We start from the raw sequence: 21564 nt of genomic DNA, 5'->3' as shown, positions 1-21564 counted from the left end.
CAGCACCCACCTCATAGGGCTGATATGAGGGTCAAATGAGTTAACACGCATAAAATTTCCAGCACAGGACAAGAATGAGCTTTCATCATGATTTTGTTGTTGTGAGAGTCTGCAAGTCTCCTTTCGTTTAATTTTTTTCTTTCTTTCTTTTTTTTTTTTTTTTTTTTTTTGCAGTGCTGGGTATTGAACCCAGGGCCTTGTGCTTGCAAGGCAAGCACTCTACCAATTGAGTTATATCCCCAGCCCTCTTTCTTTCTTTCTTTCTTTTTTTTTCCCCCGGGGGGGGGGGGGAGATAATGGGGATTAAACCCAGGGATGCTTAACCTCTGAGTCACATCCCCAGCCTATTTTTTTGTTTTATTTTGAGACAGGGTCTCACTAGGATGCTTAGGGCCTCACTAAATTACTCAGACTGGCCTTGAATTTGCAATCCTCCTGCCTTAGACTCCCTAGCCACTAAGAATACAAGTGTGGGCCACCATACCTGGCTTGTTCAAATTTCATCTCGCTCTCAATATACTAGAGAAATGGGATATGTACATATATTTTTTTTGCTAAACTTTTTAAAATATATTTTTATAACTCTATTTTATTTATTTTTTTACATGGTGCTGAGGATGGAACTCAGTGCCTCACATGCTAGGCAAGTGCTCTACCATTGAGCCACAACCCCAGCCCATTTTGCTTAACTTTTATACCTATAAAATTATTCTTCCATGAAAATTATACATTTTCAGGATTTAAAAATTGTATTTGACTTACTTGAAAAATTACACAAGTGTGGTATTCTCACTCAGAATCTAATGTCACTCCTCTAAAGCTCAGCTACTGATTTTAAGCTTAATAAAACTTTTTAAATTGATAAATTCACCTTTGTTTGTATGTAACTGAATTTCTTATATCACATCTTCCATTCTCTTCAGTTTTATGCCATCAGTAGATATGGGGAATAACTGCTTAATATCTTTTACTGTAATCTTTAGTCAATAGAAATGTACTCTGCAAACCTCCTTTTTATATTGGAGTCTAAAGTCTTCAAATGTACTTTTGATTTGGATAATTCAAAAAATTAAATATTCCCCTTTTCTTCACAGATAACATTAGAATCAGCAGGCACTTGAGTGAAATAATATTTTTGTATTATAAAAATTACCCAACTCCTTTTATAATTTTCTGTTTAGGATCTGGGTAATTTCAGAGTTCATCTGGGTCAAACATTAATTAAAAACAACGTTTAAGTGAAAATCAATTTTTCCTTGAAATTGGATGTTAGTTTCATAGTTTCCCAATAAATTGGGTGAAGCTGAACATCAGCAAGCCCCACATGATTCCCATAAGAAGTATGATTTGTGAAAACAGTTAATAGGAAAAGGGCAATGCAATTTATTCAAAGCAATCTTTTCATTGAAGGTCAGGAAACATGTCTTTTTCTTTTTATTTTTTGTACCAGGGATTGAACTGAAGGGTGCTCAACCACTGAGCCACACCCCCAGACCTTTTAATTTTTATTTTATTTTGAGACATGGTCTCACTAGGTTGCTTATAGCCTTGCTAAGTTGCTGAACCTAGCTTTGATCCTGTGATCCTCCTGCCTCAGCCTCCCAAGCTGCACGGGCATGTGCCACCACACCTGGCCAAGGAAAGTTTTAAAGTAAGGTTCTTCTATATATGCAGATACATTCTCCTTCTGCTTTTCTAGGGTGGAGTCCCAAACATGATATTGCTCATCTTTTCAGGTAGGAGGGAGGACCTTAGAGTGTACAGTGAAACAGTTAAATGAGTGATGTGAGGAATTCTGGAGAGATTCTCTCTCTCTTTCTCTCTCTCTCTCTCTCTCTCTCTCTCTCTCTCTCTCTCTCTCTCGTGTGGGACACACACACACACACACACACACACACACTCACACTCAGTCATTCTTATTCTTCCCTTACTTGGTGAAAAGGAACTTGCTTGTTTTTTTTTTTTTTGTTTTTTTTTTTTTTTTTTTTTGGTTTCTAGGATCATCGAACAGTATGGACTAGAATATTCAAAGTAGCACTATTTGCAATAGCCCTAAATAGTGGAAAATAGTGGAATGGATAAACTGTAGTAGATTTAGCCCAGAGAGCCCCATTAAGTTTGTAAAAATGCTACAGGAGCAATAGAAAATTAATACAGTTGGTGTGAGAGAAGTTCAAGTATTTGCCTTTGGACACATTCAGTGATTCTGAATGTGTTGGACATGGAAGTGGAAATGTCAGGTAGGCAGTTGGATACATCAGTCTGGAATTCAGGGGAGAGATATGGCCTGGAGATATAAATTTTGGAGTTGTCAGCAAAAAAAGAGAAAAGCTTAAATGTGTGAAATTAACAGAGGAATGAGTGTAGATTAGAAAAGAGGTGTAAGGACTGAGCCCTGGGACGTCCAACTCTGACGACTAACATATAGTCAGTGGTATAAAGCTAGTTAGCATTCCCAAACAGAGCATATACCAAGATCTAAATGCAGAGCTAAGCAATAGGTTAGAGGCCAATATTTAAACAAGGTTTGTAAGAATAGCTAGGTACTGAAGACAAGAGTAACAAATCCCAATAGGGAAACAGTCTCAGCAACAGGAATTGGGAATTCAAGCATAGGTTTGGGTAACAGGGGTGAGAATATATAAGTACAGAGTTTGGGTAATCTATTCTAGACATCAGTAAAAATGGGGCCTCAGATCTGAACCAGAGTTTCTGCCTTGGGCTCCTATTGCATTCTGAATTTGGTTCCTGCCTTCTGTGGGTTTCTGTGTATCTCTCAAGCTTATCATTTGCCCTTACCCATTACTCCACCCCTTTTCCTTAATACCTTATGATACAGAATTAACATGTTCCATTGAGTCTAAGACTTTTTTCATATTTTTAAAAAATATTTTTAGTTGTCCAGTGACCTTTATTTTATTTATTTATATGTGGTTCTGAGAATCGAACCCAGTACCTCACACATGCTAGGCAAGTGCCCTACCACCAAGCCCAAAACCCCAGCCCTGCTTTTTTTCACATTTTAACATTTCTGAAATAAGAATACATTTAAAGGTTGATGGTGTACTGTCGTTCAACTGGCAGCTTTTTTTTCTTTATTGGTATATAAAGTAATGGTGGTAGATTCAGTGGCATCTTAGATTTGATGTAATGCAAACACTCTCTCATTGGGGCAATAAATATTACATTTTGGGGGGCTGAGTTTTAATGAGGTATGACTTATATAAAATAAAGCATACAATTCAATGAGTCACAATCATGAACATCATGATAAAGAACGTTTTCATTACTCCAAAAAGATCCCAGGAGCCCCTTTGCAGTCCCTCTTTTCCCTACCCTGTGTTCTGGCAATCACTGATCTGCTATCACTATCATTTTACCTTTACTAGAAGTGCATATAAATTGATCCTTATGGCATGTACTCTCTGTGTCTGGATTCTTTCATATAATCATTTTTATTTATTAATTTATTTGGTTCTGGGGACTGAACCCAGGGGCTCTTAACCACTAAGCCACATGCCCAGCACTTTTTTGTATTTTATTTAGAGACAGGGACTCACTGAGTTGCTTAGTGCCTCGCTTTTGCTGCGGCTGGCTTTCGAGATCCTCCTGCCTCAGCCTCCTGTGACGCTGGGATTACAAGTGTGTGCATGTACCACCACGCTCGGCTATATAATCATTTTGAGATTCACTCATGTGATGTGTACATCAATAGTTAATTTTTGTTGCTGAGTAGTATTTTATTCTATAAGTGTGCCACGTTTTGCATATTCATTCACCTGATGATGGGCATTTGGATTGTTTCCAGCTTTGGGTACTTTATAAATAATGTAAAATTTGCCTTTTTTTAAAAAGTGGGAAGTAGGGTGATCCCAACTAAATCAAGTTGGGTCTTTTCCCTCACTTCTTATGGGGCCCCAGCACCAGGAGAGAATCCTTTTACTTTAAAAAGGATGATGAAAACAAATCTTATACATTTTGATGATATTGCTCCTTTATACCAGTATCTTGTGCGCTTGAGTATCTACAAATCCCAATCAATACATGGAAAAGAAACTAAAGCCTCCGAAGGTACACTTTGGATTCGACGATGGAACATACGGAACTGGGCACAGTGGCACAACTGTTAATTCCAGTTACTACGTAGGCAGGAGGGTCGCGAGTTCAAGGCAGCCTGGGCAACACAGTGAGACCCGCCCCCCTCCCTCCTAATACATCTCAAAAAAGAAAAAACCCACAATTTGTTCCCCAAGTGAGGCAAAATTGGGATAGTATTCTTTATCTGAGGACAATTATGCTAAGTACCCCCCCACAGAACCTATATTTTGATCTTAAAAAAAAAAAACTAAATTTTCAAGATGAAAAGATTCCATTTATTACAAATAGGAACATGAGATAGCTACAATTCCATTACTCCGAACTGAAAGCGGGTAACTGCTTTGTATGCCGGGATATGTAGTCCCCGAAAGAGTCGTTTCTAGTCAAGATGGCCGAGTTGCTAATGACGCGCGAAGGGGCGGGCCTCAAGGGAGTCCCAGTCGCGAGGGGATTGGGCGGCGCGGGGATTCAGCAGGCGGGAAGTAAAGACCAGGTGTTAGAACCTTTCCACTGAAGCCTCGCGAGATTTTGAGGCCCAATGGAACACGGAGCTCGGCTTATCACTAAGGGCATTTGTTGGGGGCGGAGCTCCAACGGGAGCTGCCCGCGAGTCGTAGGTGCCCAGCGTAACGGCGTTGACTGAGCGGCCGCTCGGAGGAGCGTAACCGTGGCCATGAAGGAAGAGAAGGAGCAAAGGCCTAAGGAGAAGCGAGTAACCCTGTTAACGCCCCCGGGGGCCACAGCCAGCAGCGGTGCGGTTTCGTTGGAAGGAGCCAAAGGGGACGATAAGCAAGATCGCAACAGGGAGAAGAAAGAAGCCCTAAGCAAGGTGCCCGGCCGGCAGTTGGCCCGAGAGAGGGCGGGACGGGTCCACTGCCCGTGGAGGTTGACTGGAATGGGGTTACTTCTTCCTTTTCGGGTTCTTCTGTCTCTTCGTCTGAATGAAAATCACTTCACTTTGTCTTATATATTAGCCCGAAATGGGGGGAATCCCTCCCGCTCAAGCTCTGGGGTGGGGTTAGGAAAAGGAGGAATTCCCCAGACAAGGGTTTGGGTTAGAGCTTCGAGATGATAATGGGAAGGGAGGGCGGCAGTAAAGAGAATGAGGAATAAAGTTTAATTGGAGAGAATTGTTAACGAAGGGGACATCGGGGTGGAAGTAGTTTGCGGTAGGAGTGTTAATCGGGGCGAGTTGGGGGAGAGGACTAGGGGGATTGTCTGCAGAGACAGATCGAGAACATCCTGTTTGAACATGAGAGCAGTGGGCGAATTTTTATACGCGTTACAGAGTTTTTAAATCTTTAAGCCTAATGGTCAAGGATTTTGTTTTAGGGTGTGTTAGACGTGGGTGAGAGATACTAAATTAAAATTTCATGGCAAAAGACCAGGGCTGGCATACTAATTTGCCACTAGATCTGTTGGGAAAATGAATAGTAGAAAATATTTCCCAAATCTGGTAAATTGTCCCACTGTGGGATAACAGCAGATCCGGAGATTTTCCTTACCCCAGGCGGTTCTCATTTCCAAGAATTTTAAAAAACCGCGTTATTATTACGTTTGACTAATTCTGAGCATTGAACTACAGAAGAATATTTTCTCTTGGGTTTTAATAAGTGATCTTTTATTTTAAAGCTGGTCTTCAGGGACTGTGATTCTTTCAGATATGACAGGAAATTGACTTGTACTAATTTTATTTTCCTTATTCGTTTCCTAAGGTGGTAATTCGAAGATTACCTCCCACTTTGACCAAGGAACAACTTCAGGAACATCTTCAACCTATGCCTGAGCATGATTATTTTGAGTTTTTTTCTAATGACACTAGGTAAAAGGAAAAAAAAAAAAGAGGGAGGGGTAAATGAAAAAGGTTTCTTCCATTCTTTTTATCCAGCTAATGTTTTTCATTTGATTTTTGATCCTGTCTTTTTAATATATGTGTACTTATAATTCAGCCAGACACATGCAAGCAGATTTACACTATTGCTTTCCTTTCTGCAGTTTGTATCCTCATATGTATGCCAGAGCATACATCAACTTTAAAAACCAAGAGGACATTCTTTTGTTCAGGGATCGCTTTGATGGTTATGTATTCCTTGACAATAAAGGTGAGTCTTTGTAACTGAACTAGAGAGGAGTTTGTCATTTTTATGTTTAAAACAATATACATATCCCAGTGTTTTCTCCATGACTTTGTAGGTAGCTTTTCTAAAATCCTAGGTGATAAAATGTACATTTAAAAAGCTTTACACATTTGATAAGCTTATTGCAGGCTTATAAATTGGTCGTCCTGGGGTATTTCTATTAACCTGTTATTTCTTTAATTTGATCAACTGAGTGAAATTGCCACAGTTTTCTCCTTGTGCGACATATTTTTTTTGCCCTGATTTAGACCTGCTGTTCTGACTGTTTAGTCACAGCAGCAATACTGGTAAATGACTCTTTAAACTTGTATGACAAGTTTTAAATATTTACTTCTCACCCTGCTTCAAGAACCATTTATTTAATTATTTAATTCATATCCTTTAAGATAACAGTTGTATATACCTAAAACATCAAACTTGATCTCCTGCATTATATCCAAGAGGGTCCAGTCTATAAGGAAGGAATATTTCTGCCTAAACTCACTTTTTATTTAAAACTTGCTGCTTGCAACATTTAGCCAGAAAATATCCAAGTTATCATTTCTCACCTTTTGGGGGCTTGTAATCATAGGTAAATGGTGTGGTTTTTTTTTTTTTTTTTTTCTTAGTATTACTTCAGTTTGGTAAGATTTATATCTCTGTCAGGTATCATGCCAATAAAAGCTTGAAGAAGGATCACCAACTGTGTTTATCCAACTTGTGTGTGTGTGTGTGTGTGTGTGTGTGTGTGTGCAGGGATCAAACCTGGGGCCTTGTGCAGGCTAAACTTGCACTCTCCCTACCCTTGTCCCACTTTTGTTAATTTCCCCAAACCATCTAGATTTCCACCCTATTTTTTGAATAAAAAATAGTTTTCCATCTTTTTAATTCCAATAGATAGTAATGATTTCTTATTTACTTAGCCTGGAAATTCAAGTTGTGTTTAATTTTTGCATTTCTTTTTTTGTAAATTTCAATTTCATACAAGTGATGAGTCTTGTCAATTTATTGTTTTTTATTATTCACCTAGACCTAATTATACTTCTATATTTTACGGCATCATCAGCTAATGCTTAGGCAACCACTGTCTGAATTTACAGGATTTCCTATTTCTGTATAATCCAATCTATTGCATAAAATTGATCTTTCTGAGAAGGTGATTTAAGTTAACAGTTGTGGGAAAAAAAGTGTAAACTCAGACTGTTAGCCAAAGCCTTCCATAGTCTGCTTTGCTTCTGCTTTTTCAGCCTGTTTTCCACAAATTCCCTCTGCTTTAGTCTGGTGTATTTATTCCATTCTTTCTCAGATATATCAGTTATTAAGCTGATTCTGCATTTGTTAGGATTTCTTTTTTTTTTTCTTTTTTTTTTTTTTTGCGGTGCTGGGGATTGAACCCAGGGCACTCTACCAACTGAACTATCTCCCCAGCCCCAGGATTTCTTTTCTTTTTTAAAGTGTGCTTTTTTAAAATTTTTTTAGATGTTGACAGATCTTTATTTTATTCATTTATTTATATATGGTGCTGAGAATCGAACCTGAGTGCCTCACACGTGTCTGACAAGCACTCTACCACTGGGCCACAACCCCAGCCCTCTTTTTTAATATTTATTTTTGTTGTAGATGGACACCATACCTTTATTTAATTTACTTAGTTTTATATGGTCCTGAGGCTGGAACCCAGTGCCTCACACATACTAGGCATGCATGCCACCACTGAGCTACACCCCAGCTCCATTTGCTAGGACTTCTAAAACCCTATTTCCTCCATAACTGCTTTGTGATGTCTTTAGGTCAATTCTTATTCTCATTTATGTCTACATGCCAATGATCAAAGTAGTAGTTTGTACCTTGTATGACATTGTTCTGTGGCAGGAATCTGGTGAACTTTTTCCCTAGTAATTGTTTGGGTTTTTTCTTTTTGAGATATAACTCACATACCATGAAATTTACCCACTTAAAGTATATGACTCCTTGGTTTCTGGTATATTCACAAAGTTGTGCAGTTAACTCCAGAATGTTTTCATCATTCCAGAAAGAAACCCATATCTATTAGTAGTTATCTCCTATTTTCCCCTTCCCCCAGCCCCTAATAACCAGTAATCTACTTTGTATCTTACAGATTTCTTTATTCTGGACATCTCATGTATACAGAATCATACAATATGTGGTCTTTTATGACTGGCTTCTTTAACTTAGCATAATGTTCTCAAAGTTCATCCATGTTATAGCATGTATCATCACTTCATTCTTTTTTTTTGTTATTTTCTGCATTTAAATTGTGGCAAAATTCATATAAAATTTATCATCTTAATCACTGTTAAGGGTACACTTGGTAGTGCTAGTATATTCATAATGTGCAACTAATCTTTAGAAATTTTTTATCTTGCACCAGGCACAGTGGCACATGTCTGTAATCACAGCAACTCGGGAGGCTGAGGCAGGAGGATCACAAGTTCAAAGCCAGTTTCAGCAACACAGTGAGACCCTGTCTCAATAATAAAAAGGTGTGGGGATGTAGCTCAGTGGTAAAGTGCATCTGGGCTCAATGCTAGTACAAGAAAAAAAATTTTTTTATATTGCAAAACTGATAATTTACCCATTAAACAACTCCCCATGTCCTCCTCACACCCAGCACCATCATTCTACTGTCTGTCTCTATGAATTTGACTACCCTAGATACCTCAAATAAGTGGAATCATACAGTACCTTTTTGTAACTGGCTTCACTTAGCATAGCATTCTCAAGGTTCATCCATGTTGTATTATGTATCAGAATTTCATTTTTAATGCCAGTATTCTATTGTACATATTTTGTTTATCCTTTCATCTATCAAGGGACACTTGGGTTGCTTCTACTCTTGGTTATTAGGAATGATACTGCTATGAAAATGGGTGTGCAAATATGGAATTTCTGTCATGCGGTAATTGATTTTTCTTTTTTTTTTTTTTAATTGATTTTTTTTTTCGTTTTCTTTTTTTTCCTGAGGATTGAACCCAGGGCTTCAGACATACTAAGCAGGCACTCTACCACTGAGTTACACCCCCAGCCTCTATTTTTTATTTTTTGAGGAATAAAAAATAGTATTTTCCCTAACAGGTACATCATTTTACATCCCCACCAAAAAATAACAAATGTTCTAATTTTTTCACATCCTCATCAGCACATTATTTTGTTTATTTGTGTGGTGGATTTTTTTGTTTATTTATTTATTTATTTATTTTTTGTACCAGGGATTGAACCCAGGGGCGTTCAACCACTGAGCTACGTCCCCAGTCGGTTTTATTTTTTTTTATTTTGAGACAGGGTCTAGCTAAGTTGCTTAGGGCCTAAGTTGCTGAGGCTGATTTTGAACTTGGAATCCTCCAGTCTCAGGCTCCTGAGCTGTTGGGATTACAGGTGTGCCCCACTGTGCCCAGCATTTTCAGTTTTTTTGATAGTTGCCATCTTAATGGGTGATATCTTATGGTTATAATTTGCATTTCCTTACTTACTAGTGATGTTGAGTATCTTTCCATAGGTTTGTTGGCCATTTGCATACCAACTTTGGAGATAAGTCTTTCTTTTTTTGTATTATTAGGGATTGAACCCAGGTCCTATGCATGTTAGGCAAGCATTCTAGGCATGTGTCCTACCACTGAGCGTATCCTTAACCCTAAGAAATTTCTATTCAAGTACTTTGACCATTTTTTAATTATTGTTGTTGTTGAGTTGTAGGATTTCTTTATATATTCTGGATATTACCCCTTGTCAGATAATATGTGGAAATATTTTCTTCCACTCCATGGGTTATCTTTTCACTCTGTTGAATTTGTCCTTTGGTGCAGTTTTTTAAATTATTTTTAATACCTTTATTTTATTTATTAATTTGTATGGTGCCAAGGATCGAACCCAATGCCTCACATAATAGGCAAGTGCTCCACCACTGAGTGCTCTACCCCAGCCCTGTTGCACAGTTTTTAATTTTGATATAGCCCAATTAATTTTTTTAACAAGAGTTTTAGTGTGGTGAGAACATTTCACATGAGATCTGCCCCCTCTTTTTATGTTTGTTGCCTGTCCTTTTCGTGTCTTGGAGTTTTTGGTTTTTGTTTTTTTACTGATAACAGGTTTTTTCTTTCAGCTTTATTGAGGTATAATTGACAAATTGATATATGTTTAAATTATATAACATGATATCGATATACATATGTATTGTGAAATTATCACAATGAATTTAGTTAACACACCTATCACTTCATATAGCTACCCTTTTAAAAATAACTTTTTGAGATATAATTCACATATCATTAAAGTTTACCCTTTTAAAATATATACTTCACTGACTTTTCATATATTCAGAGTTGTGCAACCATCACCACCATCTAATTTTAGGATATATTCCTCACCCCAAAGAGAAACCCCATTAGTCATTAACTCCTATTCTCACCACCACAATCCCCAGCTCTGAGCAACCATTAATCTAGTTTCTACCTCTTTAAATTTGCCTGTTGGATATTCCTAATTTTTTTAAATAAAAATTTGTAGGGTTTCTTTTCACATATCAAAATACTACATTTTATAAGTTGAATTTAAATGAATATTTTACTTACCTGCCATATCTTCATCAGTGTACTTTGAGACAGGGTCTTGCTATGTTGCCCAGGCTGATCTCAAATTCTTGGACTCAAGCTATCCCTGCCTTAGCCTCCCAAGCTATTGGTACTACAGGTGTGTGCCACCACACTGAACTTGCTGCCATATCACTAATTATGTTAATAGTGTGAATTTTGGGCTCCATTGTTAGCCAGTTGATTACAATTGTGCCAGTGCAATTTATGCAATTTGGGAGACTTTCAAATGACTGCCATCTAAGGAGACCTAGAAAATAGTGGGTAGATTCTCTTGTATCCACCTTTTACATTTTATTTGTTATAGCAAGTGTGTTTTTTTTCTAAACAGGTCAGGAATATCCTGCTATAGTAGAATTTGCACCTTTTCAAAAAGCTGCAAAAAAGAAGACTAAGAAAAGAGATACCAAAGTTGGGACTATTGATGATGGTACAGTATGGCTCTAGTTACATAATGCTGTTGCCATGGTTTTTTTTTTTTTTTAAAGAATGCCTTTGTAAGAATTCATTAGACCTCAGTACTTTAAATTAGAAAATATAGAATAAAGTTAATGAAAAATGTTATTTCAGTGAAAGCTTTGCTTAATTGTTAGAATAGAGATGGGTTTCTTGCAGAGTTTCTGCGTTCTGGCTAGTGGCATTTCATTCATCTACCACTAAGCAATATGATATTGACTACTGAGTGGGAAATTATCATGGGTTTATTAACTAGAAGACAATGGGGAAAATCAGATGTTTCCAAGTACAGTTGCTCCTGGTGACACCTTATCATTGTTATGATTATTTATTTGATTTTCAGTTTCCATCATCTTTATAAAGAAGGTTTGAACTATGATAGAAAAATTTCCATACCCAAGTAACTCCATATAAAGTTGTTGAAGTAGTCGGTACTATTTTCTAGACTTTGAATAGTAGTAATTAGGTTGAATAGAAATATAGGAATTAAAAAACTGCAGTAATTTCTATGTTAGGTAAACCAGCTCCAGATTTTAAGATCTCTGTATTGTTATGTTGGACAAGTATTGTGTAACTCTTGTTATATTGGATAAGGATTTAGTATAGATGCTTTGTATAAGAGATTGGTATTTTAGGATCATCTAGTTGGAATTTACATCATTTGTTATTATAAAAAGTATGTTATTAAACAGTAAAAACTCAATAACATAGCTGCTTATTGATGATACCACAGATTTAAATATGGAAGATAGATCAAGTGACATATTCAACAATGTACAGAAATGAGCAATATAACAACCCAGATGTATGGCTCTTTCTGATGTCAGAAGTTTCTAGGACAGAACTCCAGGAATTACTGTTACTTCCCATCCCATATCTAGGACTTTCCCTCCATCCCACCAGTTTATCTTTTTGGAACACCTGATTTTCCTATGCTGAATTTACTTAAAGTGAAGTGTATTCATACAGGAATTGCTTACATGTTATACCTAATACTCTCTGAAGGTTCCACATCTATAACTTTCAGTTCTCCCATAAGTGTGACTCTTGATTTTAGTAGTAGTTTTGATTTTTAACAGCAAACTGTAACATCCCTGGTGAGTCTGTTTAAATGTGTGGTGTCTCATTTTTCTTGACCCAGATTCCCATAGTGGGTATCCACAGTAAAGGGAGTTCCAAGAGTAAGTGACCAGTTAAGCCCTAAATAGTCTATCTTCTGTATTTTTTCAGTCTTTTATGAAGTAAAAATTATCTTCTTTGCTAAATAAGTATCCTAGATATTTCCTTTTCTGTTTAAAGTCTCAATTTTCTGGCTTCTTAAATGATTATTTAGATCCAGAATATAGAAAATTTTTGGAAAGTTATGCCACAGATAATGAGAAAATGACATCTACTCCAGAGACACTGCTAGAAGAAATAGAAGCCAAAAACAGAGAATTAATAGGTAAGTGGGCAAAGGAATTGGGGGCAACAGCTTTTACATCAGGTGCCTAAGTCTGTCTCCTCCTTCCCTCGCTTGATCTGTGTGACCTTGGGGAAGTTACTCCCTCCTCTGAGCTTATTTCTTCTGTTGGAACATGCAGATGATAATACCTGTCTCACAGAATCATGAGAATGCACTGATAAGATGGGACAAATTCTTGGTGACCTGCCTAGTATCACGTAAATAAAAAGTTTAAAGATTAATAAGGCATGTTTAGACAGTGGTAAGCCTTTGAAGGTCAACTAGTATTATATTTCAAAAAAATTTTTTGACCTGAAAATATCAAAAAATGAAATTAGTTACTGCAAAATTGAAAACCCCTTGGAAAAATTCTAGCTTGAGTGCTGGTTCTAAGTAAGGTTGACATTACAGTATCAGTTTTAAACAGGAGGATAGGATTGACCAGGATTTATACTCCTAGGAATTTATCTTCAGGATGTGTGTGTCAAAAAGTTGACTGCAGCCGGGCATGGTGATACACGCCTGTAATCCCAGTGGTTTAGGAGGCTGAGGCAGGAGAATTGCAAGTCCAAAGCCAGTCTCAGCAACGTAGCAAGGCCCCAAGCAACTTTGCAAGACCCTGTCTCTAGATAAAAAATAAAAAGGACTGGGGATGTGGCTCAGTGGTTGAGCATCCCTGGGTTCAATCCCCAATACCCAGCCCCGCCCCCCCAAAAAAATGACTGCAAGGCTTATAGCTTTTTTCAGAATGTTAAAAAATTAACTTAAATATTCTTCTAAAACTTGATTTTTATTAATGGCTGCATAAGATAAGTCCATTTTGGGTATCTTTCTTAGAATAAATTCCCTTAGTGGAAATATGGGGTCAAAAGGATTGGATATTTTTAGTCCCTTCACTCAGTTTGTTTCCACTTGAACAAATTTGTACTCCTGTCAGTAAAACAAGAGAATGACCTTTGTACTTAACTCTCACTAACTGCAAATTTATTCTTAAAAGATTGATTTGTTATTTTACTGGGAGTTTTTTTCACTTTTTAAAAGTATTTTAAACCTTTATTGTTGAAATCAAATACTATTAAACTTCTTTTTGATAATATAATTATGAACTGTCTAAGGGGTATAGTTTTTTCATCTTAGGTGGGTGGCATGAAATGCCAGAAAGTGGAATCCTTTCTAGGGGTTGATAAATATTATTAATAATCTGTTTACATTTATGTAGCTAAAAAGACAACCCCACTTTTGAGCTTCCTGAAGAACAAGCAGGTAAATCTTGTTTTTATAGTTCTCTCTTTAATTTCATTAGTTCACATTCTATAAACATTTTAAGAGCATTGGACTCATAGGAGAAATAGCCACTCTTTACATAATTATTCCTTAAAGAATTGGCTCCTTGGTCTCACTTTGTCCCTTTCCTTCATTCTGGTTGTGGACCCAGGGGTTCACTCTGCAAATCTGCAGAGCCCCTAACTCATCCCAAAGATATTCTTGACACACACTGAAAGACTCTGAAAATATAGAAAGGCAGCGGTGGGAGACTGATTTAGCAGGTCCTCTTCTACTTTCTCATTTTCTGAGTAGGGTGGGGGTTTAAGGAGGTGGTAGAAAGTAGGAAGGGAAGATGATCCAGTTTAGTGGGTGCCTACCATGTCTTTGGATTGATTAGGGTTTTACTGATGTTTGTTTTCTTTGAAGACTTATGTCGATGTCTCTTTCTAGAGAATGAGAGAAGAAAAGAGGGAAGAAAGAAGGCGGCGAGAAATAGAAAGAAAAAGACAAAGAGAAGAAGAGAGAAGGAAGTGGAAAGAGGAGGAAAAAAGAAAAAGGAAGGATATAGAAAAGCTAAAGAAGATAGATAGAATTCCAGAAAGGGACAAATTAAAGGACGAACCAAAGATTAAGGTATGAAAATAATTGAAACCGACTACATGTTGCTGAAAACTGCATGTATTTATTTCTTTTTGCATGTATCTTGTGTTTGTGTAAATGAGTTTTTTTGTTTTTGTTTTTGTTTTTTGGATTTTGTCCTTTTTTGCAGGGGGGGTGGTGTAGAAATAAAAATCTTTCCTGTTAAAATTATTTTTAAAATTAAGATCATTTAAAAGGGTTAAGTAGTTTATATGATATTTAGTGAAGATCTGTGTTTTTTTAATCATTGAAAATGTTTGATATTTGGATTATTAGTCTCAGTTCACAGTAAATGAGGGCTCAGGGCTGGCTGGCATGAATTTTGGGTTTTATTCAGCTTTTCCTTCATAATTGATACATGAAGTTGCCTCATCTGTTTGTTTTCCACTGTCTTCAGGTACACAGGTTTCTGTTACAAGCTGTGAATCAGAAAAATGTAAGGACCAATTACATGATACAGAGCACCTAGTATCATGTCACACACACAGGTCTTAGCTCCTCAGTCCTTCTGGTGGTGGTGGTGGTAGTGTTACCTGTTAAACCCCTTCAGCCTGATATGGGTCTTTTTAAAAGCTGAGCTATTTAAATTCCTACCTTAAAAGGAAGCCCAGGTGATTTCCTAATGCTCTGCTGTGTACCCAGAAGCTTCAATGACATACAGCCAGAGGACAACCAGGCCTATTAGCTCTTTCTCATCATCTTATATGCCTCTCATAACTGGCTGCCTTGTGGGAGGACTAGGGATAAATATCCTACAAGAAATATTCTTCCCTCTCACATGACTCCCATGTTATCTTCTTGCATCTAACTGAGAATCTGTGAGCTGCAGATGCTGATCAGTGCATTGCATGTAGGAAGAAAAAACCCTGTAGAAAGATCCCAACCTTGCTGCTTCCCTTCTGAGGGCATGGCTTGGGCAGCTCTTACTTCCTGGGGAAGTACTAGTACCTAGTACTTCAGAAAGTCAGAGAACATCTCACAGAGGTGGCAGCAGGGTCTCCTTTTACCTCCTAAAACTCAGCAGTTTATGTGGCTAGGGTTCCCTCGAGTCTCTATGGGACTCATTATTGGTAATAAGGTGCTTAGGGGAAAGGCGAGTTTCCCATTTTAATTCTTTCCAGCAATCTCTTTGTCTGCCGTGCCACAAGTGATTTGACTTGCTATTCCTGATGATCAGCAAGGCAGAAGGTAGAGCCAGCCATGCTAGAGACATTCATTAATGTTCTTATTAGAATAATGAACATCTTGGCTTCAAATACAGATGTTCATTAAAGAAATAAGAACACTTCCAATGAAACCTGCACATGGTATCCTCACTTTACACTGGTGCTTTCTTTGTGTCCAGTTTGGACTTCTATTTGCAGTGGCTGGCTGTGTGCTAGAATGCTCCATGCTTAAGTCTTCTGATGCTTTGCCTTTTGCTTGGTGACTTGGATGATGCCTTTACCCTGAGATTGACCTTATATGAAGCCCTCACTTTGAGACATAAAATTCTTCTATTTTGCCTAAGAATCTCTCTGACTACACTTAAGTGTGGGTATTCTAGAGAGATTTATAGCAGTGATGTGAGAAAGAATGGCATTTTTGAACATATATATATGTGTATCATATATATATGTTTGTGTATGTATGTGTATGTATATACATATATATGTATATATATATGCCATTGAATGGAGTTCCTACTCAGTAGAGATGGAACTTCCCCATCTGTAATAAAAGGCATTTGGATTTTTAAATCAAATACCAGGTAATTCTTGCTATTCATCTCTAATGATAATTTTTACCACCATAAGTATGTTATTCTCAGGCTCAAGGCAGAATTATTCCTGCAATGGATCTCTCCTTTGGTGACCAAGATATTTGTCATTCCAAGTACATAGACAGTTCTACAGTAATGATCTGCCTAACATTTTAAATTTGTGGAATATTTTCCCATCAAATTATATTGATAGACATACTGGTGTGCTACAAAAGCATACGTGGAGATGTACATTGGTTCACTTACAGGTTGACCCATTCAAAGCCAAAGGAGTCTTGATCCCATTGCCACAAAGTGATTAAGCCACTTAATTTGGGTGGATAACACTTTCACATTAATAGCATTACTATTCTGATGCACTAATTGTTCACCTGAAAGATTAAGAATACCTGCAGAGATAAGGGGGCCTTCTACAATCTAAATTTTAAATATTTAGTATATTGTTTTAATTGAATCAAAAGACAGTGACCCACCCTTCAAAATCAAACAACATGTTCTCTTTAAAGCTGCTCAAGAAACCAGAAAAAGGAGATGAAAAAGAGTTGGACAAAAGAGAAAAAGCCAAGAAACTGGACAAAGAGAATCTGAATGATGAAAGACCCAGTGGGCAAAGTTGTATCCTGCCCAAGCGTTCTGAGGGTGAATTTAAAGATGAAAAGCCAAAGAGGTCAGTTGAGGGCTCTTGGCTATATTTAATTGCTAGATGCTAATATCATCGCTATAACCTGGACTTATATCTGGATTAAGATAAAACTGTTTAATGTGGGATAGGGGGACAAGGAGGAAGGGTTTCAAATATTCTGGTATCTTAAACTGGGTCAATGGTTTTTGGGTTTTGTTTTTTTCTAAAACACTAGTATTTTTACTGTGCTCTAAAAGTAGCAACCTCATTGCAGTGGCCAAATCAGAATCAGTTTTCCTGCATTTGTGGTTATGATATGTTTGAGGGTTCAGTCTCTGTTTTCATGCAGACCTGAAGATGAGAGCTGCAGAGACTATAGGGAGCGGGAACGGGATTATGAACGAGATCAGGAGCGCATATTCCGTGAGAGAGAGAGACTGAAGCGGCAAGAAGAAGAGCGCCGAAGGCAGAAAGAGCGCTATGAGAAGGAGAAGGCTTTTAAAAGAAAAGAAGAAGAAATTAAAAAAGAGAAAGAAGCACTTCGTGATAAAGGAAAGAAGAATGAAAGTACAGAATCAATAGGCAGCTCAGAAAAATCTGAAAAGAAAGAGGAAGTGGTTAAGAGAGACCGCATAAGAAACAAGGTGCTGCTTTTCGTTAAATTTATTTTCATGAGGATTTGTTTTCCTCTTCTGGCAAACGTAAAGGAATAGCTCATGGTTTATTTTAGATTTTTTTTTTTCTGGTGCTAGGGATCCGACCCAGGGCCTTAAAAGCATTGTACCACTAAGCTACAGCTCCAGCCCCTACTGTAGATTTTTTTTTCAGAAAAGACCATTAGGAAATAAGTTTATTAAATTCAGCATTTCACATCAGAGCATATATTCTGTGCATATCATTCTTTCCCCTATGTTGGACACTCACAAACGACAATTTCCTTTATTGTTTTGATTTTTATTTGTTCTTTTTAGTTATACATGACAGTAGAGAATGTATTTTGACATATCATACATACATGGAGTATAACTTCCCATTCTTGTGGTTGTACATGAATGTAGAGTTACACTGGTCATATATTCATATATGAACATAGGAAAGTTATGTCTGATTCATTCTACTGTCTCTCCCTGCTACAGAATTTTTAAGGGAAAAATTATAACTATTCATGACTTTTTCAGTCTTGGATGGATTTTTTTATTGACTGTAGAAATTTCAAGCATTTACAAAAGTAGAAAAAAGAACAAAGTAAAATCATGAATCCCTGTGTACCCATCACCCAGCTTAAACAATTATCATTTTGTGGCTGGACTTCTTTCCGCTCCATCCCATCTCTACCTCTAGTGATTATTTTCAAGGAAATCCTAAACATTTAATTTCTTGTTTAAATACTTCAATATTAGAGGTAGTCTCTTTATTTTTCCTTTTTTAATAATATAACCCCACCAGCATTTTCACACCAAAAGAACTAAAAATAATTCCTCAGCATCCTGTCTACTCAGTGTTCAGATTTTCTCAATTGCTTCATTAATATCATATATTCATATAAAGGTCCAGAAATTATATTTTCTTGAAATATCTCCTTATCTCTTTATTTATTAGAGCTTTACAGTTATACATAGTAGTTGGGAGTTCTCTTTTAACTTAAACAATTCTCCCTTTTTTTGTTTTCCTACCATTTGCTTGTTGCAGAAACCAATTTTTCTTGCAGAACTTCTCACATTCCGAATTGCCAAGTTACATGCAATTGGTATCATTGAACCAATCTTCCATTTTTCCTTTAAAACTAGTAGTTAACAACTGATGTTCTAGCTCAGTGGCAGAGTACATGCTTAGCATGCCCAAGGACCTGGGTTTAATCCACAGCACTAAAAATAATTAAATAAAAAGTTAAAAAAACAAACCTAGTTATTATTCCTAGGGCAGAGGTCAGCAAACTTTCTGTAAAGGACCTGATGATAAATGTTTAAGGCTGGCCTCAGCCCTAGGAAAAAAAATGAGCATGACTGTGCCAATCAGACTTTATTTACAAAACCAGGCCACCCCTAATCTAGACACTTGAATATATTCAGCCATAATCTTTGGCAAGAATACTTTGTAGGTGGTACTGTACTTGCTTTCCATTGCATCACTTCAGGAACCATGATGTCTGGGTGTCCTTTTCTTTGTGATGTTATGATAAATCAATAGCAGTGTTACAGTGATTAGATAAAAGAATGTTGTTGGTGAAAATAACAAGCTGAATTATTTGGGGATGAAGGGTCTGTATCTGTAACTTCTATGGTTCTGCAGAAATAATTGTGTGTGGTGAAAAAAATATGTACACACAGACATTACAGACAAAACAAATGTGATAAAATGTGAACAGTTAATCTAGGAGAAGGGCATGTGGATATTTATTGTGGATAAATAAGACATTCTCTGCAGAGGTGGTTCACACAGTGCCTATACTGTACATTATCCTCATTTATCACTTTTCAAGTAAACTCCTGTCTATATTAAAAAATAATAACAATAATGCTTTAGCTGGGCACAGTGGCACTCACCAATAATCCCAGCTACTCAAGAGGCTGAGGAATGAGAATTGCATGTTTAACACCAGACTGGGCAACTAAGTGAGGAAAAAAAAAGCCTGTGTGTGTAGCATGTTCTATGGATCTGAGCTCAGAATTTCAGGGAAATTTCCAATTTAAGAGTTTTCATTCTTTTATTAATGTTTTCACTTCTAAACATTTTTGTGTGTTCAGTGCTAGAGATCAAACTCAGGGCCTCATACATGCTAGGTAAGCACTCTACCACTGAGCTACATCCCCAACCCCTCCTAAATACTTTAAAGTGGTGTTGTGTCTAAGTCAGTTTATGATGGGGAGGAGAGATGGTTGATGGCTGTGGTTTCTAATTAAAAAATTCAGTGTAATTAGTTCAAATTGAAATGGTTAAGAAAATTAGGCAGTTGATTTCTTAAAAATTTACTCTAGGCATATAAAATAATACTTACAGCAGAAGTGGTTGCTTTTCTTTGGAGACAGTGGATGGGCAATTGTTGTGCACCATGTGCTCACAGTTCTGGTCTTATATGACTTATTTTGGTATATATTAATACATAATTTATGACTCTGAAAACCCTATGTGAAAGCTTAATAGAATGTTGTAACATGCACTATTTCATTTTGCTTCAGGATCGTCCAGCAATGCAACTCTACCAGCCAGGAGCCCGAAGCCGAAATCGACTTTGTCCCCCTGATGACACCACCAAGTCTGCAGATTCAACAACACAAAGAAAGGAGGAAAGTGGTATTAGCCATAGAAAAGAAGGAGGAGAGGAGTGATAAGTTCAAATGGTCATAGGTGTCCTGACTGTCTAGGCAGCCAAAGAGCACGTATTAAGCAATCCAGAAGTGCCTTCAGGGCAAAGGAATAGAGAGCAAGAAAGGGGGTCGCTGTGCTGGTGGGATACACTGTAGAGGAGTATGTTTTGCGTCAAAGCAGGAATCTGATTGCAGGCTCAGAAATGGAAGTATAATTTCATTGTTTTTGCAATTTCTACAAATTAATTTTAAAGTGTCAGAAAAAGATGGTGGTAGATATACCTTGTAATTTACAGGTGGGAAATGTTAAGTGAGGACTTGATTTAATATGGCATGAGAAAAAGAGAGAGAGAGAGAGAGAGAGAGAGAGAGCCGGCTCTAAAATCAAAAGGTGTTATTAATCCTGGATTGAATTTTCTTCATCTGAGTGGAGCAGAGTCACTTTGAAGTCTTGTTCAGATCTACTTATATTGCATTGTTGGTGGTAACTATTGACTTTGTGTAGTATAAAAGCAACAAGCACGTAATTATAGTACAAGTACAGTGAAGAACAAATTTTTGCTAATGCAGAAAAACTTTTTTTGATGCAAAAATTTTAAACAGTCATGTTATATCTATATCCTATGTCCTAAAATTTTAGGATTATTTTTAGGCTTTTGTTTGCTTACATGATTAGCATCAATATTTTTAAACATCTCATTTTGCCTTTAGCATTTTTTCTATTAATAGGTATAACATAGTCCATGTTTGATTCTTGACGATATAGTCTTTTTTTTATCTTAGGTCTCATGGTCTGAGTACATACCCTCTCCAGGAAGGAAATAACACCAATATCTGTTCCTGTTAAATAGTGGCTTTTAGTCCTGGCTTGTTTTGTAGTGCTCTCAATAAATATCAATAGCACTCAATATAAAGCTAAGTGTATTCATTTATATATATTTATGTGGTAGTGGGGATCAAACCTAGGGCCTCATGCTAAGCACACTTTCTGCCATTGAGCTGCATCCCCAGGCCCAAGCTAAGTGTGTTTATTAACTTTACTAAATAGCTGTTAGTTTTGAGAAATTAAACTTTTTTTTGGGGGGGGGGTGCTGGGATCGAACCCAGGGCCTTGTGCTTACAAGGCAAGCACTCTACTGACTGAGCTATCTCCCCAGCCCCGAGAAATTAAACTTTTGATACTGAATTACCTTCTTGAAAATTTTGAAAGGGGATGAAATGATATTAGTTTCTGCTTTCATTAGTACC

At 37.1% G+C, this 21564-nt stretch overlaps 1 protein-coding gene across 2 annotated transcripts; it reads left to right on the top strand.

The window, feature by feature from the left end:
• The first annotated feature begins 4709 nt into the window (after nucleotides 1–4709).
• On the top strand, nucleotides 4710–21309 carry Upf3b (UPF3B regulator of nonsense mediated mRNA decay). 2 transcript variants are annotated; one of them, XM_047537073.1, is made up of 11 exons: nucleotides 4710–4927; nucleotides 5814–5920; nucleotides 6094–6200; nucleotides 11154–11252; nucleotides 12612–12722; nucleotides 13942–13985; nucleotides 14439–14621; nucleotides 15025–15063; nucleotides 16896–17056; nucleotides 17361–17655; nucleotides 20188–21309. In XM_047537073.1, exons 1-11 carry the CDS (start codon nucleotides 4772–4774, stop codon nucleotides 20335–20337), a joined length of 1452 nt encoding a protein of 483 aa, XP_047393029.1. In that variant the 5' UTR covers nucleotides 4710–4771; the 3' UTR covers nucleotides 20338–21309. The 2 variants fall into 2 exon arrangements, with proteins under 2 accessions (XP_047393029.1, XP_047393030.1); XM_047537074.1 differs by lacking the exon at nucleotides 15025–15063 and having other exon boundaries at nucleotides 20188–21307.
• Nucleotides 21310–21564: the final 255 nt, after the last annotated feature.

Source organism: Sciurus carolinensis, chromosome X, assembly GCF_902686445.1.
Source record: "Sciurus carolinensis chromosome X, mSciCar1.2, whole genome shotgun sequence".
Lineage (NCBI taxonomy): Eukaryota > Metazoa > Chordata > Mammalia > Rodentia > Sciuridae > Sciurus > Sciurus carolinensis.
This window is presented reverse-complemented; position numbering and strand designations above follow the sequence as displayed.

Bases quoted from the DNA above. Each gene is read 5' to 3' on its own strand.
- Upf3b (XM_047537073.1), top strand. From the start codon at position 4,772: ATGAAGGAAGAGAAGGAGCAAAGGCCTAAGGAGAAGCGAGTAACCCTG. The intron at 12,723-13,941 runs GTAAGTGGGCAA...ACATTTATGTAG, and splicing joins CAAAAACAGAGAATTAATAG to CTAAAAAGACAACCCCACTT. The intron at 17,057-17,360 runs GTCAGTTGAGGG...GTTTTCATGCAG, and splicing joins AAAGATGAAAAGCCAAAGAG to ACCTGAAGATGAGAGCTGCA.